Source organism: Bactrocera neohumeralis, chromosome 3 (genome assembly GCF_024586455.1).
Source record: "Bactrocera neohumeralis isolate Rockhampton chromosome 3, APGP_CSIRO_Bneo_wtdbg2-racon-allhic-juicebox.fasta_v2, whole genome shotgun sequence".
Classification (NCBI taxonomy): domain Eukaryota; kingdom Metazoa; phylum Arthropoda; class Insecta; order Diptera; family Tephritidae; genus Bactrocera; species Bactrocera neohumeralis.
The window spans coordinates 13014972-13032651 of NC_065920.1; the positions used below are offsets into that span (position 1 = coordinate 13014972).

General features: G+C 37.5%; 1 protein-coding gene across 1 annotated transcript; it reads left to right on the top strand.

The window, feature by feature from the left end:
• The first annotated feature begins 6878 nt into the window (after positions 1–6878).
• LOC126753080 (phospholipase A1) lies at positions 6879–14202 on the top strand. Its single transcript, XM_050464210.1, has 3 exons — positions 6879–7511; positions 8396–8654; positions 13102–14202. The coding sequence occupies exons 1-3, from the start codon at positions 7427–7429 to the stop codon at positions 14021–14023; spliced, it is 1266 nt and encodes a 421-aa protein (XP_050320167.1). The 5' UTR covers positions 6879–7426; the 3' UTR covers positions 14024–14202.
• Positions 14203–17680: the final 3478 nt, after the last annotated feature.

Below are 17680 nucleotides of genomic sequence, written 5' to 3' on the forward strand. Positions count from 1 at the left end.
AGTCGCCGTGCCTGGCCAGTGCTTAGCTGACGCTTACGCCGCGAAGTGTTGTCGCTGTGATGAAGCTGGCTGCCATCTATCCCTATATAAGAAGAGCAGGCGGCGTGCCTGGCCAATGCTTAGCTGACGCTTACGCCGCGAAGTGTTGTCGCTGTGATGAAGCTGGCTGCCATCTATCCCTATATAAGAAAAGCCAACGCCGTGGATGAGCAGTGCTTAAGTGACGCTCACACCGCGATGTGACATTTTTTAAACTCAACTGTGAATCTACGTATGCAACTTAGTTCACATAAAATCAAATGAAATTTGGCAGCGATGCCGTTTAGCTCCAAAATGTTAACGGAAATGAGAGAGGCACCAAAAAGTGCACTGACAACTATAATTTGGAATCTCCGTCGCACTGCGGGAGGTGTGAACATTTATCACTCAGCTGTCATTTATAAATCCATCACGTAATTGCCCTAACCGAAAGCAGAGTAAGTAGAAAAGCATCAAACACCAACAAATACATACTAATAAACATTTATAAATAGAGATCATTGCGGGAAAAATCAAGCAGCCGATATTGCGAAAGCTACTTAGATTAGTAGTACCTCTTTAGTTGTTAAAGTTTGCTTAAGCATAATTCCAAATTCCAATCCGCAGACCGAATGAACTGTTGAAATGAGCTGTTTGCTCCAAAGTAGACAACAACCAGAGTCAGCATAAAAACCGTTTGACGTTTTAGTATATTGAAAATACGTCTCTTTCTCGATAAAAATGAAATACTTATTAATTATCTTCCGCAATATGTTAAAAAGAAACTAAAGCAAATCAATGAGCTGCAAGCCTTTCTATCTTGGCAGGCTGTAAATCAAGCTCTGTAACCTTTGAATTATTCGATGTAAAAACATTTTCTGTGGCAGTGGGCCAAAATTGATTTTAGCGTCGGTTAAAGTGTATATTCAATAAGATTTTATAGAAAAATACATTCTTATAGTTCAATATGCGTTACTGTTATTTCTTTGTGTTTAAATTTTCCTATAAGGAATTTATTCGTTATTTATAGTATGCGATTATCATTTCCATTTCGATATGCACATTCACGCACATGTGACAGCCGCATGCCTCAATGACTTACTAACTGACTGACGAAACTCGTCGACCTTTTGCCGCTGTCTGTTTGACCCACTTGTTGTTGTCGTGCTCCATGCGAATTTCGCTGTAAGAATTTCTTTGAAAATGTAACTGTCAAATGGTAAATACCAATCACGCATACATACATACATACATATATAATGATATGTGTACAAACACACTTAAACATGAGCTCGTAAGCGCATAAGCACGCAATCGCACATTACGCATTGACAGTATTGACGATAAATGCTATCAATCTGGCCAAACAAATCCGCTTCAGCTGTCAGTGCGGCGATTGCGTGTGACCACGTACGCTCACGCGCGGGATATTGACGATGCCAAAGCATGTCCTTTCGCGCACAACGCATTTCCGCTGTCAACGAACGATTTAAAGAATTTGATATGTGCTGGCAGGCATTCACACACGGCTACAATTAAGAGCACACATACGCATGTGGGCGCACGAGTGTTTGTGTGCGCAAACTCGCGTGTGTGTGTTGTAGTGGCAACAAAATTGTTTGACGCAATCAAAGACAAAGGAAAAGTATGTTGTATGTGGGTGTACAAGCTCACTCTTCCTTGATTTTCTAATTCTATCACAATTCAAAAATGGTTAAGTTGGCATGCTTGAATTTAAACCTGACAAAATGCGCAGGGAATTTTAAAACTATCTACTTTGCCTATATTTAACAAGTAAGGAAGCACTAAGTTCGTGTATTCTGGTTGCAACTTACAAGGATCAAAGCAGGGGATATACCTTCCGGTGGAGCAAAACTTTACATTAAGCCAGACAAATCGTTAACTTCAGCAGCAGAACTTTTCCAAGGGCAATTCATATAGGAAGAAAAAGTATAAAGTGATATACAGGGTTTGTCCGAAAGGTAATAGGATTGAGTGGGCTCCTTCTGCGTTGATACAGCGCTGCCAGCGCGATTTCCAAGCATTGAGGGCGTTACGGAAGACATTCTGCGGAATAACCTTGAGAGCTGAGGTGCATACTACTTGGATTCCTTCTGTCGTCCCAAAATGCTTCGGCCTTTTCAGGCAAGGAAACAGAAAAAGTCCCGTGGGGCCACATCTGGGCTGTAGGGCGGCTGCGGAAGCGTTGGGCTGCCGGCCTTGGTTAGGTAGCTATTCACAAGAAAGGCGGTGTGATCCGGGGCGTTGTCGCAACTTCCAATCGGCTGCGATGTCTTGTCGAACTAGATTGACCCTTCGTTTGAGTCTCTTGAGAACTTCCACGTAAAACTTGATGTTGACGGTTTGTCCAGGAGGAAGAAATTCATGGTGGACGATGCCTCTGATGTCAAAAAAGACAATGAGCAACGTTTTCACTTTGGATTTGCCCATTCTTCCCTTTTTTGGGCGAGGACACGCCGGCGTGGCCTGGTGTCACCGAAATACACCACTTCTTGCTAAACCAACATCTGGCTAAGACCGCTGGATCATATCAAACGTCTCTATCGCAGATTTACCGAGTTTCACACAGAATTTAATCGCGTACCTTTGCTATAATGAACGCTGTATTTTGCTCGTAGACAACTGACTCGTTCGTTAGCTAGGAACGCCCTCTACCGAATCCAGTCACTCTCCGAAGTACAGTCGCGGCGGAAGAAAAACAGTCCTATTACTTTCCGGACAAACGGAATAAATGAGTCCTTAAATTATATATCGAGTATGCCTTCCAATAATTCCATATTTGCAACCAAAGAGACCTTGGCTTAAAAAACCAAAAAGCCGGTCCAAACCTTCCATTTGACCCCTTATATACATTAAATGATTTCCGCTCTCCCTGCTGCCGTCAAGATGAATGTGTTATCCCTGACAGACCGTAGAGCATTAATTATATATGTATGTCATTTCAGGATTAATTAAAGCAAAAGTGCCGTTAACAATGCGAAACTTTGAGATTAATACTGCCTGTGTTTTAATGCATCTGAGGATAAATGTGAGCATCGAAATAAATACACACATCGTTGGATTTAAGCCGTAAACTTAATAGTGGCCATATAGGCTCTTACCTCTAAATATGTATATATACAGACATAAATATATAAACAGATATTTGGCGGAGGTTTGGCAAACAGTATAAGTCGGTCGTCGTGAAATAGTTGTCAACGTCCAAAAAGCACAATTCATTTTCATCTTTACATATCCCACATACAAATGTAAATATATGCGACTACGTATGTGAAACCTCGTACATATACTATACATATGATATGTACATATAAATATATATTCCTACTCATAAAATATGTAAACTAACTACGTGGAGAACGGTTGTATTGAAAATAGCAAAATAAATAGGAGAAACTCCAATACAACACCGCTCACATCCCAAAACCGTTAGTCTACTAGCCACAGCATACGCCTCCCTACAACCGCGCCGCTCCATCACGCAGCATTTCCACAATTCTAATCAACTTCGCTTGCAATGCCCATGGGCTGGGATCGAGGATTACCAGTGAGTGCTTTAGCGCAATTTTACGTTCATAAATTATTTATAAGCAATAAACATAAAATTTAAATAATCGAATAAAACCGAAGGATACTCCGTTGAGAATATGTGAACGGTACTACTTGCAAATTCTAGGTTAACCTATTCGTCCATAGGTATTCAGTGGGGCTTAAATGAATGGATGTTTGTAATGCGACCGTGTATGATGAGATGTGTTCGCATGTTGCATAATCTTAGGCGCAATGTTATTGGCAGGTGAGAAAACCACTCACTCACCTTTACCATGCGACGTCTAGTAACGGCATTGACACTGGGTAATGCAATATCAGTAATGATAATGGTTATGGTAATGTTGTAAAGGTTCCTACAACGTATATATACCTGTGTATGAGCGCTTATCACACCGATTACCGTAAAATGTAGAGCTGTAAGAGCTCTCAATTGCATGAAATTTGTATAATGAAGTGAGAGAGAACTAAATGCAGGCGCGTAGAACACTGGATACGACAGTTGATTGTAGAAGTATGCGGGGAAATATTAAAAGGAAAGAAATGTCCGCAAAATTGTAAATCAACTTTATGGATTTTGAAATATTTCTACAATGTAGTCTACAAAAATTCACCGCTGATATTTATCTTCGGGCCGCAATTATTAGAAAAAAGGGCAGGCATTAGACCACAGTTGTCAAACGGGCTGATGTGGAAGGAAAATCGAAGCTTTCTGGCATAATTTGCCCATTAGCTGGCGTTTTTGAATTCTTTAGAGTCGCCAAGCACGATTTTGACATCGTGGCGGGGGCAATTATCTGAATCGCACATAAGAGGAATGACTGCTTTTATTTCGCCTATTTATTTGATGTTGAATAGTTAATAAATATTCGTATTCCCCCGCTTAATAATACTCGGCAGCGCACAAGGTTCTAATCGAATTGAGATGGCCAAATAAGTTATTAGCAAGCGTTGTTGTTATTTTACTAAGCAAATTGAATTTTAATAAATTTATGCGCTGAATTCTCCGGCGGCACTGACATAAATTTCAATCAATTCATACTAGATTACACACTCGAATACACATGCACATTGCTTGTGCGCTATTATGCTTTGCTTATGTGTATGTGATGCCCTGCAGGGAAACACCAGCTTTTCGATTAGATAGACAGTTCAGGAGCGAGTATAAATGATCGCGAAAAGGCTTATAATTGCTATGTGTTGCGAGGAATGAAGAATGTATGTTTAATGATAATTTAACTTTAAATTGACTTTATTTGTCGCCTTGGCATTTCCTAGTGAGCACTATTTGGGAGCTAAAGTAAAGCATCATTAACTAGATATCTATGGACAACTACTGTTGCAATTGCAATAGTAACTATGCTTTGCACAAAACCCGCAAATCAAATGCATTTCAAATGTAAATATTCCTACAGGGTATGTATGGTGCTTACATACACAATGGAAATACAGTTCATAATTCACATGTACATGTTGGTGGTAAACACAAGTTGGTAGTCGGTATTTAAATAATATTTTTGCGTTTTTGTTTTTGCATTTCTATGCAACAAAGATTTGTGAACACATGCAAACATAAATGTAAACTTGTTAATTTGCTTTATGCTATGCATAAATAATACCTTCGATCCGCATGCTTAAGGCATGTGTTATGCAGTCATATTTTTTTAATGAAAATACAATGTTTCAACGATGTAATCAAATACAAATTTTTAGTGAGTAGTTATGAGTGCAGCCAAGCTCTTGGAAAACTTTGTGGAATAAATCGAAGAAGTGTTTGAGGCAGCAATAAGAGATTAAGTGCTGTTCTTAAAGTATTCATACATTTGTTGTATTTAACTATAGTGTACTACAAACGGTCTAGAGATATCTTGCACAAAAAATTCCTTAAGTTCGACTGCTTGATATCAAGAGGTATTGAATATTTCGTGGCAAGACTTTCAGTCTCCGGTAATAACCTTTTATTAAAAGAAAGCCTTTCAAAAGTTCTCTATGATTCCACGTTACACAGATATTGACTTTTATATTTCGGCATTTGGCAACTTTACCGTAAAGTTTGACGTTTTAGGTGTTATACATACTCAGAACATTTTGACATAAAGCGCTTTTTGTGTTATCTACAATAACTTAGAATATTCATCTCCGCCAAAAAGTACTACTGTGGGCAAAAAGTAGTGAGACTTTTTAATTTAAATTTAGGCCAAGGGGGATTACTTTGAAAGGTACGACAGAGATTTTGAAGAATAAATTAAGAATTTTAAAATTATGTGCAAAGTCTTACTGTTTTGTGCTCATAGCAGTAAATCGTCACCATTTTCGAGCGATTATTTTTGCAACTTTCGTCGTGGATTAACTCAGCATACACATCGATCTATCTAAATTAATCAATTTGACGATGAAGCTCCATTCAGGAGCAATGTTTATTGATGGCATAGTGAATCGAGATATTAGTAGGACCAGCATACATTCAATTTTTTTGACGTTGGATCCCACATTTTGTCGATCGCTCAAAACAGTATCGTTTCAGTTGGTCGAGAGAAATGTTAAACAGATACGTATTTGACAACTAGGCAGATTATGAATCCTGGATTTATACATAAGAGCCCGAAAGTAAACAGCAATCGAATATTTACTTGTTTCAAAATGAGCCGAATAGAACAAAAGCGTGCCAGTAAGTTCTGAGCGGTACACAACCATTTTTTTTGTCAGTTGTCTTTCAAGAAGTCGAGAAAACCACACCAAAAATTGATTTAAAACACGCAAAAGTGTATAGATCTTAATTGAGAATATTTTGAAAAATAATTAAGCGGTTTTCAATAATTAATATTTGGCTTTGTTTTGTGCTTCCGTAATATAAAAGTCAACCTACTTAAGTACCGAGATATTTCTCCGAAGAGGAGTCATATACTATATAACATAATTATAAGTAGAAATGCAAACATAAATATGTATGTATATGTATTTAAACGCGATAAATCGTGTTTCTCAAAAATTTGAAAAATATTCAGTAAATTTTTTTATTTCAAAATATTTTTCCGGTATGAACTCATGCACACCTTGCCTACTCATGAGACAAATGTGCAGGTACAAATTTGTAAATTGCAACTCTCCGATGTTGAGTGCATTCGGTAAGCACTGGTCGCTCTCTCACACAAAAGGGCTCGACTCTCAGGTGTTTCGCTTAGCTATGACATGGTACTTTAGTCAATGTTACGTTTATAAACATTCAATTAGCTCATTCGCTTTTATAGTCAACAGTTTATGTCAGCGTCCGGTAGCAATGTTGTCAGAGCTCAACAGCTGATCGACAAGATCAATCGACTCTCGACTCATGCCAATGTGCTTGTGTATTTGCGCTGCTAAAGTGCTGGCGGAGTCAGTTGCGCGACGGCAATCGCTCCGACTAGTTGTGAGCTAGTATACGTAACTCCGTAGTACTTTATTTATCCATATGAAACGAATACGAAACGATATTTATGCCGATAAAATTAGTTCGCGTTTGTTGATTGCGAATTGAGTACGGCGGGGAACGGCTGTGATCGCAGCTTCAGTTCAACGGCATTCACAAAAGCAGGCGAATCGCGAGCCAAAGCTGTCAACGTCGACATTTACGCGTCGTTGGAAGAGTTTTCGGTTCTGTGTTTAGTAATCGCAGCTAATAAGCTATCTCGTTGACATATTTGCGGATTTCGTAATTGAAAAGATCGAGTAGGAGTGTGTGCTTTGTTTACTACGACTATTTTTTTCCATTTATTAATCCATGAAGTGAAAGTGTTGTTGTTTATTTTCCACTTGACTGAGCTCAACTACGGAGTAGCTTATTTACTATTAACAAATTCAGATGCACCACAGATCCGCGATTCAAGACACACTGCGCCTCTCTCGTCTAGTCGCAGTTGTTGTTCTAGTGATAGTTTTTGTAAATGGTACGTATAGAAATAAAATGGGTAGAGAGAAGAGTAGTAAGCGCAAAAAGTAATATTGTTTTTGAAAATACATGAAAACTAAAGCAAATGAAACAGTACAAATCCAAGTGAAATTAAATAAAATCTTCGTTAAAGTAGAAAAAGTGGATTGAAATCCGCAAAAAAATATTTCTATCATATTTATGTACGACCGAGTCTCTGTTGTTGTTTCTGGAACGGCAGAAAATATTCCTATAGTAATTTGGAAGAGTTGACAGTCCTCGATTGGATAAAAAACCGGGTATATTCCGGTTATACCATATAGACCGGACCGTCGTGCGAACGGCGCCCTAATCTCTAAAAATACCTTACAAAGCTCGAACATAGAACAAAAATACATACAAGCATATTTATGACTCTGCTTGTCAGGCCTGTCAAAAGTTTATAAGCAAAGCTCTTGTTATTTTGAAGATTTACTTAAAAGTTTTTCAAACTATGGTATCTCAGTTCTGTTTTTGAAGGCGTCTAAAACGATATAGGGTATACAATTACTAAATAATATAATTATTCACAAAATTTTGTAGAATTTGTTCGGTCTAAAAAGTATGACAGATAGCGCTGTGGTATAATTGCTGGAATTTTTGAACTTTCTTTAAAATAAAGTAAGTCTTACAAGTTCTGCCAAACAAATCGCTAGATGAAACTCTTTATTTTGAATTCTATCAACTTAAAATATTGATACCAAATCAAAACAGAGCCTTTTGAATACTAGAAGCATAAACCAGCATGAAGCCTGTCTTTATCAAAATCGCTGAAATGAACCTCCTCAAATTTATAAAAATATATTACTAAAAACCTTTGTAAATTTATAACAATTCCCCAATTATTGTTTTTCATTTCGGCAGTGCCATCAGCATGCAGCGCACCGCTAGCTAGCTCATTGCGTGACGTCTGCGGTCACACGCTACGCAGACCAAGCGGATTTTTCGATTCTACTTTCCTGAAGCGTTTCTTCAAACACTGGATACCATTCACCAGTTCCATGCGCGTCAAAATGCAATTCTATTTATATAAAAGGGATTTTGCCGAGTGTGGACGTGAAATAATAACAGACGATGGCAGCAGCTTGGAAATGTCTGATTTTAATCCAGATCATCCAACGAGGTTAGTAGATAGTTTTATTACTTCAAAATTTTTAAGACACATATGTACAAATACTGTCAAATAGCCATAACTGTCTTTAGTTTTAAGCGTTCAAGCAAACTCAAGTTAAGTTTCGAGATTACATTTTTCGAAATCCGCAAAGTGGGGACTTATCGATGTATTTAGCGCGAGGTATTGGAAATAATATGAGTACTCTGCCATAGTATTAGTAACCGAGTAATGAGTAATATTCATGCTAAAATTTTTGATAAAATTTCACTTATTTTACTTTAGTGTTCGTCATGTAGTTAATTTCTTCAAAAATTAACCTTAGTTTTTTGCTAGGTATGTATGTATGTACGTGCGTTTCAAAACCCAAATAAATAAATTTTTAATTGCGTTAATGTCACGCAAACTATTTTTTACAGAAATTTTGATTGCCAACACGTTAGTCTATAAACAATTGCATTAAGGTGGGTCCATATTGAAATTTTTTTTAATACCCTGAACAGGGTATATTAAGTTTGTCATTGAGATGCTATAAGAAGTATCGGAGATCCTAAAAAGTGTATATAAATGACCAACGTGACGAGCTGAGTCAATCTAGCCATGTTCGTTTGTCTGTATATATATGAACTAATCACTCAGTTTTCAAGATATCGATCTGAAATGTAACACACGTTATTTTCGCCCCAAAAATAGGTATTTTATTTTATTTTTCATAAAGCTACTTTTTAATCGTTTTGGTATCGCACCACTATAGCATATAGCTACCAAAAAAACTTGAACGATCGGAATTATGTTCTTGTATGTAAAATTATTTTGTTAGACAAGATGTCTTTACGTAATACAAATTATTCAGATGGAGTCACTATAACATATTTGAACGATCTAAATCATGTACTTTTTCTTTTCCTCAACTTTTGAGGAGATATCTTGGCATGGACCGGATATTTTATAATATATTTGTGAGGGATATTGTCGCTACGGTGAATTCGATCTTTTTTTGTTTTGTTCGGCATTGCTTGAATTTTTTTTTTTTCCATAATAAATCCAACACTTTGATTGAGAAAATATTATTTTTGTGAAACATTTTCAATATAGAATAAAATATGATCATTTTGTCTTTAGACCAAAATTTAAGAAAAAGCGGAAAAATGTGCTTCCGAAAGAGTATTTTCATTATCTGATTTTAAAAGTGAAAAAACTAGGTATTTGAATATTCCACATACATTTTGAGGTTATGTGAAAAAGGTGTGAATCCAAAATCCAAAAGTTGTAGATCTTTTCATTATCTACAACTTTGACATATAACTTTTTCTATAGGATTCGTGGCCTTGCCGGAAATCGAGAACCCTTGAAACACGCCCCTTCTCTTCCGATCTCAGATCAGACCCTAAATTAGCTTTCCTTTAAATTTTTTTAATTTATTTTTCATTTCCAATTCAATTTACTGTGAATTTCTTTCTATTTTTAATATTTTCAAAGGCTTCTGCACTAGTCTACTAGAAATGTCAATTTAAAAAAATATGTACATATATACTATACATACATACATATATTGGGTAGTCGAAAAAGTCGTTTTCATATGTTGTCAATAAATGTCGTTGTTTATTTATTTATTAGTATAAATATAAAAAAAGTTTGATTAGAAATACGAAAAGACGTTTTCGCCCACCCAATATATCAGTAAATACAGTATTTTAAATAGCAATCAGAAAATGTATTTATTTCAAAATTCAGTCGAAAAATTTATATGAAATACCCGATTTCACAAAACAAAGAAACACCCTAATGTGAGAAATTAACGAAATCAAAGCTAGCAAACTGTAATTACGTAATAAGCACAGATTTTATAATTAACGCATTTGTCACCGCTACTGTGCCATTATGACAAATACACCAATAAACTCGCGCAATGCCTATACTTTTAACTAATTAATCACTAATTGATACTTTGTAATAACTACATACATGTACTTATATAGTACATAGGTATTATTGCTACTTAGTATAATGTGCTCAGGCAAGCAAAAAATATAAAAATCACAATGTCCAATGCAGGCGGGACGAAAGCGATTAATTGATATTTTTGTTTATTAATATTACGAAATTAATTGTGAGAAGATTGAAGACGTTTTTAATTACCTAAACAAACAAAGGCTCGTTTAATCTATAACGGTAGTATAAAAACTGCACGCCAGAGTTGATAGCGAACAAATGCAAATAGGAAATAAGCAGCATTCGCAAATAGAGGTCGATAAATATGAAAATTACAACAACAACATACACAATAACAAATCACATCTGACTTAGGAAATATTTGTATTATATTGCATGGGCATACCGAGCCCCATATATTAACCGATATTCACACATGAGATAAAATCAACAGAAAAGACCGTTCGAAAGGATTTTACAGATTTAACTAAATCATAGAAACGATTTTTATACACTTGCAACATGTTGCTACAGGGTATTATAGTTTTGTTCACCTAAAACTAATCACGAAAGATAATCGAGTTAGATACATAGAAATGATCAGGATGACGAACAAGCCGAATTCGGAATGTCTGTCCGTCCGAGTAATCGATACTTCTTCTATACTTCTTCTTTATTGGCGTATATGCGGTTATAGCCGAGTTTACAACAGCGCGCCAGTCGAATTTTCAAGAGAATGGTACAAAGAAGTTCTGCGGAAGATGTATGGTTCTTTGCGCATTGGCATCGGCGAATACCGCAGTCGATGAAACGATCAACCTTACGAGATGTACGACGACATTGACATAGTTCAACGATTTAGGAGACACCGGCTACGCTGGCTAAGTCATGTCGTCCGAATAGATGAAAACACTCCAGCTCTGAGATTATTCAACGCAGTTTCCGCCGGGGAAGCAGAGGTGGATGAAACTTCGTACAAGTTTTTCTTGGCTACGAAGGGGATCGGTATTGCAGATGGGCAGAATCGGACCATTGCCACGTCTACAAAACGCCATTAATCGAAAACATATAAAGTGTCATAACTAAGCTCCACCATAACCCAAGGTTGTTATTTACTACAACGATTGCATTAGCATAAGAATTTATGGTTGAATTTTTTTTTGGCTAAAAATCTTGGCATGGCCATTTCCCTCTTCTCTTAAAAAACATTCAAGCTATAATAACTACAAATTCATTTAAGGTTTCTACCCGCTATGAAAATGGGTGAATTCGGATTATATTCTATATCTATATCTAATTCCTTCTGATTCTATCTGAAACGGAAAAAACTTTTCTCGAATAGTGCCTTTGAGGCCATACCAAAACCAGTTCAAGTCCGACCAAAACTATTTAAGTCCTCAGATACTGAATATGTGGACGCCAGTTCCTTTTGCTAACTTTTTACCACATGTTCATCTGACCGATAGAACGGGTGATCCAAATAGAGGTACTTTTTCCAATAGCCTTTTTTTGACAGATCAATCGTGTCAAGCTGGAATGTAATTTTTTTCAGTATTGTTTGGCTTTTCATCATGGAAAGACTTACGGCTGAACAACGTTTACTAATCGTTCAACTTTATTATGAAAATTCGAATTAGCGAAGAGCGTGAAGTGTCGATTAAGTGCCGTTCTCAGCTACTCGGACTGACGAATAGAACGAAAGCATACAAAATACAGCTTGTGCAAGAAGTGAACCCGCTCGACCTTCCTTCACTCTATGGGCTCTTGAAATCCAAAAAATCAGACGTTTTCAAGCCATATTTTTTTCAGCGATGTGTCTCATTTCTGGCTCAGTTGGTATGTAAACAAGCAAACTTGCCGCATTTGGGATTAAGAGCACCCTGAAGAGGTTCCAGAGCTGCCTTTTCATCCAGAAAAAACAACGGTTTGGCGTGGTTTGTGGGCCGGTGGAATCAGCGGTCCATATTTCTTCAAAAGTGATGCCGATGAGAACGTAACAGTCAATGGCGATAATTTTAGTTCTCTGTCAATTTTAGTCTTTCTGAAGTTGACTTTAGAGAGTCAAAGAACGTATGTGAATCATGTTGTGAGGACTTAAAATCAATTCCTTTGTGATTTTAATGCACGAATAAAAAAGTAAATAATTTGATAAGCGATTGACTTCTTTGAATTTCGCAGTTGGTTTTGAGGTCGGCACTTTCTCATACAGACCACAAAAACAACATTTATGCGTCGGCTATATACTTGTATAGTATATCACATATGGTAGTATATAGTATATGCAGATATAAACAACAAATTGTATGCACAGCTGCAGACACCGGTTTTAACAACTTTTATGACTCAGTGAGAAATTAACACTTTTTATTTTGAATATTTTTCGTTGAAAGTCTTGGTTGAACGCACTTCATATTTAAACATACATACACATATGTATAATATGGTTACGTAGTATATACCCAAAATCACAAAAATACAGTGGTACATATTAAAGATCACACATATTTCTTCTCTCTCTTTCACGCAGAATAATCATACACGGTTGGATGAGTCAGAGCAAAGGCGCCTTGAATCGTGCTGTCAAAAATGCGTATCTGAGTCTAGTCAAACGCGAGCCACTGTCAGATGTTTCCACCGAAGATGCCAACGTCGTCACCAGTGCACCAATCAACAGTGTGTATTTAAACAACAGTGATCTCAATGGCACTGTAACGCCGAGCGACTATAACATAATCGTCTGTGATTGGAGTATTATTTCGTCGAATGTGAATTATTATAGTGTCGTCGAAATGGTTGAGGATTTAGGTCGGTTACTTGCCGATTTTGTTGGTTTTCTGCACCTGCGCACCGGCCTCAATTATAATGATGTCTATTTGATTGGTCACTCTTTGGGCGCACAAATCGCCGGTAGCGCTGGCAAGCAAGCACATCCCTACCGCTTCAATACGATCTATGCGCTCGATCCGGCCGGTCCAAAGTTTCGCGACGTCAGCGATGAGTTTCGCGTCGATCCAAGCGATGCTGAGTATGTCGAATCTATACAGACTAGCAGCAGTTTGGGTTTCGAAGAACCAGTCGGTCATGCCACCTTCTATCCCAATTATGGACGTGACCAGAAGAAGTGCTATTTTTATGGTTGCTCTCATCGGCGGGCCTACCACTACTTTGCCGAATCGATTACCAGCAAATTGGGATTTTGGGGTACACTCTGTCGTCGTCAATCGGATGATGTTTGGATATTTTCGGAGACGGGTGTGGAATTTCGTATGGGTGGCGAGCCCTCTACGCCAAAGAGGGGTACATTCTATGTCAAAACAGCAGCTAAGCCGCCATATGCACTGGGTCCAAATATACAACCGCAACGATTCGTCACAGCTGCCATAGATAACGAAACAAATGGACTATTCGAAGACGAAAATAATTCTATCAGCGAGTATAAATTTGTATAGTTTTTAAGTGTAGAGTTTGAGTTCAAAAATCAAATCAAAATATATATATTTATTTTAGAATGATTTTATTTATTTGACAAAACCATATGGAATTTAAAATTTTTACTAACCCACCACCAGAAGTTGTAAATATGTCTAATAAATAATAAAAAGTCTTTATGACATGATGAGATGTGATATATGGTATAAAACGATATTGATTTTAGCAATACTAATACTGTTTTTCTGAGCACCCTTTGTTGGTATGACGTGATATGTGATGTGTTGTGATATCATCTGAGTAAGTTGTAAGAGTTACAACTATTCTCTTTCCAGTCTTTTTTGAAAATAATGCAGCGAGCTTCAAAATTTGTTCGCTCTGAGACGAAGACAAGCCGACTCCCTATCGTGCGGCTTCTTCAATTTACTTCTGTAGAAATAATACGAACTGTCATCAAACAAGCAAACTTCGTACTCGACTGAGTAGGCAATTGTGAAGTAAAGTCTTTTCTCGACAAACAAAGACCAAATTCTACAAGTCACTCATCATCCCCGTCCTGCTATATGGTGCAGAGGCATGATTGAAAACTGCGAATACCGCAGTCGATGGAACGATGAGCATTGGTATAGTTCAGCGAATTAAGAAACAGCGGCTACACTGGCTTGGTCATGTCGTCCGAATGGACAGTATTCGACGAAGTAACCACCGTTAATAAGACCAAGTGGAGGAGGACCTGGCTACAATCCACTCCAATTGGCGCCAAAATGTTAAAAGGAAGAACGACTAAAGCGCTATTGTAAACTAGGCTATAACCGCGTAAGCGTTATTCATGCCAATAAAAAAGAAGAAGATCTTCTCGAAGAGCTGAGTCGATTTAACCATGTCCTTCTGTCTGTCTGTCAGTCTGTCTCTCTGTATGTAAGCGAACTAGAACTCCGTTTTTAACATAACGGTCTGTATTTTGCACAAGACGTTTTCTCCCCGAGAAGCTGCGCATATGCTGGAACTGCCGTTATCGATCCACTATAGCCTATAGTTTCTATACAGACTGAACGATCGAAATCTAGTTCTTCTATGGAAAACTTTTTCATTTGACGAAATATCCTGACGAATTTTGGCATGGATTATTAACTATTTAAGGCAGTAATGTATTCTTCGAAGAAATGGTTCAGATCAGAACCCTATAGCATATACATAGCTGTTATACAAACCCGGCGATCGAAATGAAGAGCTTGTATGAAAAACTCTTTCATTTGACGAGATATGTTCACGAAGTATGGTGTAGTTTATTATATAAAGAAATCATGCAAACTCCGAAGAAATTTTTTTGATGGGATCACTTAGCATATATATTGATTACTTCGAAGTATTACTTCATTTATTTTCATTCATATTAATTATTTCATATTTTTATATTCATTTATTTTCTTAAAAGTGTATATTCGTAATATTTTTCTCAACTCGTGCACACTGAAAAGCTGAAATGATATTAGTTTAACGGAAAAACTTTGTCATTACAAATTTATTAATTTAAAATGCTAGTAATGTAAGCACAAACATGATTTATTCATAAATTGCAGTAATTCGATGCGAAATCTTCATCATAAATCATTTAAATAGATAAACCGCCAAACACTTAATTGAAATTTAAAGCCCTTCTATCCACACACGTCGCACGTTTAATTGCTTCCATAACAAAATTGACCCTCAAAAATGTACCGCTGTCGCTCAAGCTTGCACTTCGTGTCATTAAATACGCCACTAAGTGTTTCCTGTCAACTTAAGCAAAAGCAAACGCAAAAGCAAAGGCAAATTTATTTAAAAATTTATAAGCTGCACTTAACTGCTAACCACAGACGAGATACCTGTATGTATGCACACATTAGAAGCACCTCAGCACACAGGTGAGCGAGTGGGTGAGCGCGTTTTACCAGGCACAAACAACCTGGTCGCTGGCGGCCCACAAATGTTCACACATATGTACTTCATAGCCACAAACTCCAATGATGACACAGTATTAGTGCATACATTTTTCAATTATGCAAATTTTCCACATACACAAACGTGCGCGCACACTGGCACAATAACTCTTATACTTGAACAACTACAATTTACATGTCGCTATGTAACATATGCGGTATGTATGTATATATGTATGTATGTGTGTTTAGTATGTATGTTTGTGCATATATGCGCTAATTTCGGCTTATTGCGCCGCATTCCACACGTCAACACTTTGATAAGGGCGCTGAAAATTCGGCGACCCAACACCTGCCCATCAGCCCACTTCCGCTCGCACACACACACACAGTAGCAACAGCACAGCACACTGTTGGCACGAGTACACCTCCCCTGTCAGCGCGCGCAGATTGGTTTTTGACGTGTTGGTAGCAGCTTTTTATGCCTTCATCGCATCTCCAATCGATGCGCAAACAAATGCTAATGAGCAAAACCACCAATTAAGGTTAAAATGAAACCGTTAACTTTTCAACGACTCGCGTTGATGTACTTGAAACACGTGCTAGGTGTCAATGGGTTTGGCTTCATTAAAAGCGTGCTGAAGTTTGAGTTACATAAGTACGCGCTGATTTTCATGTGATAAATTTTAATGACACTGTGCGAATTGCTTAAAACATGCCTTTTCGAGTGGTTATGTGAATTGTTACTCAATTGTCTGCAACTGATAAATTTCGTAAATTAAATTCGGAGACGATGCTGTATCAGTTCGCCAATGGTTCGCTCGCTTCTGTTCTGGAAATTTCGATGTGAAAGATGCACCTCGTTCTGGTCGACCTATCGTTGAAAAAGTCCATGAAATTTTGGAAAAGATTGACCAGGAGCATCACATAAGCAACCAAGACATCGCTAAGGAACTTAACATTCATCATCAAACGATTTTGAACCATTTAAAAACGGGAGGCTACAAAAGGAAGCTCGATGTTTGGGTACCACATGAATTGTCTGTGAAAAATTTAATGAACCGAATTAATATCTGCGATTCTTTGGTGAAGCGAAATGAAATCGAACCATTTCTGAAGTGAATGGTAACAGGAGACTAAAAGTAGATCAAATACGACAATACGAGTAATGTGCGAAAAAGATCATAGTCCAAGCGTGGTGAAGCTCAATAAATGGCCGCAAAGCCCAGATTGACGCCTCGAAAGTTATGCTGAGTGTTTGGTGGTTTTGATTCTACATTTTACTATCAACAAGTGATGAGATTGAAGCATGCAATCGAAAAAAACGGCCAGAACTGATCAACAGAAAGGGCTTCGTCTTCCATCAGAACAACGCTTTGATGACTCTACAAAAACTGGGAGAGCTTGGCTGGTAAGTTTTGATGCATCCACCATAAAGCCCTGACCTTGCACAATCGGACTACCATTTGTTTCGGTCAATGCAGAACTCCCTTAATGGAGTAAAGTTGGCTTCAAGAGAAGCCTGTGAAAATTACTTGTCGCAGTTTTTCGTCGAGAAACCAGAAAAGTTTTAGACTGGTGGAATAATATCTCTTGCGGAAAAATGGCAAAAAGTGGTCGACCAAAATGGTGCATATTTGGTTCATAAATAGGAAACGATTTTTTCGACTACCCTTTTTCCATACGATATCGGCAATTACGTCAAATTAGTAGCCTCTTGGTGAGAAAAGACGTGCTCAAATTTTCAGAATGATATCT

Excerpts from the sequence above, each read along its gene's own strand:
- LOC126753080 (XM_050464210.1), top strand. The coding sequence starts at position 7,427 with ATGCACCACAGATCCGCGATTCAAGACACACTGCGCCTCTCTCGTCTA. Across the intron at positions 7,512-8,395 it reads AGTGATAGTTTTTGTAAATG|TGCCATCAGCATGCAGCGCA; the intron begins GTACGTATAGAA and ends TCATTTCGGCAG. Across the intron at positions 8,655-13,101 it reads AATCCAGATCATCCAACGAG|AATAATCATACACGGTTGGA; the intron begins GTTAGTAGATAG and ends TCTTTCACGCAG.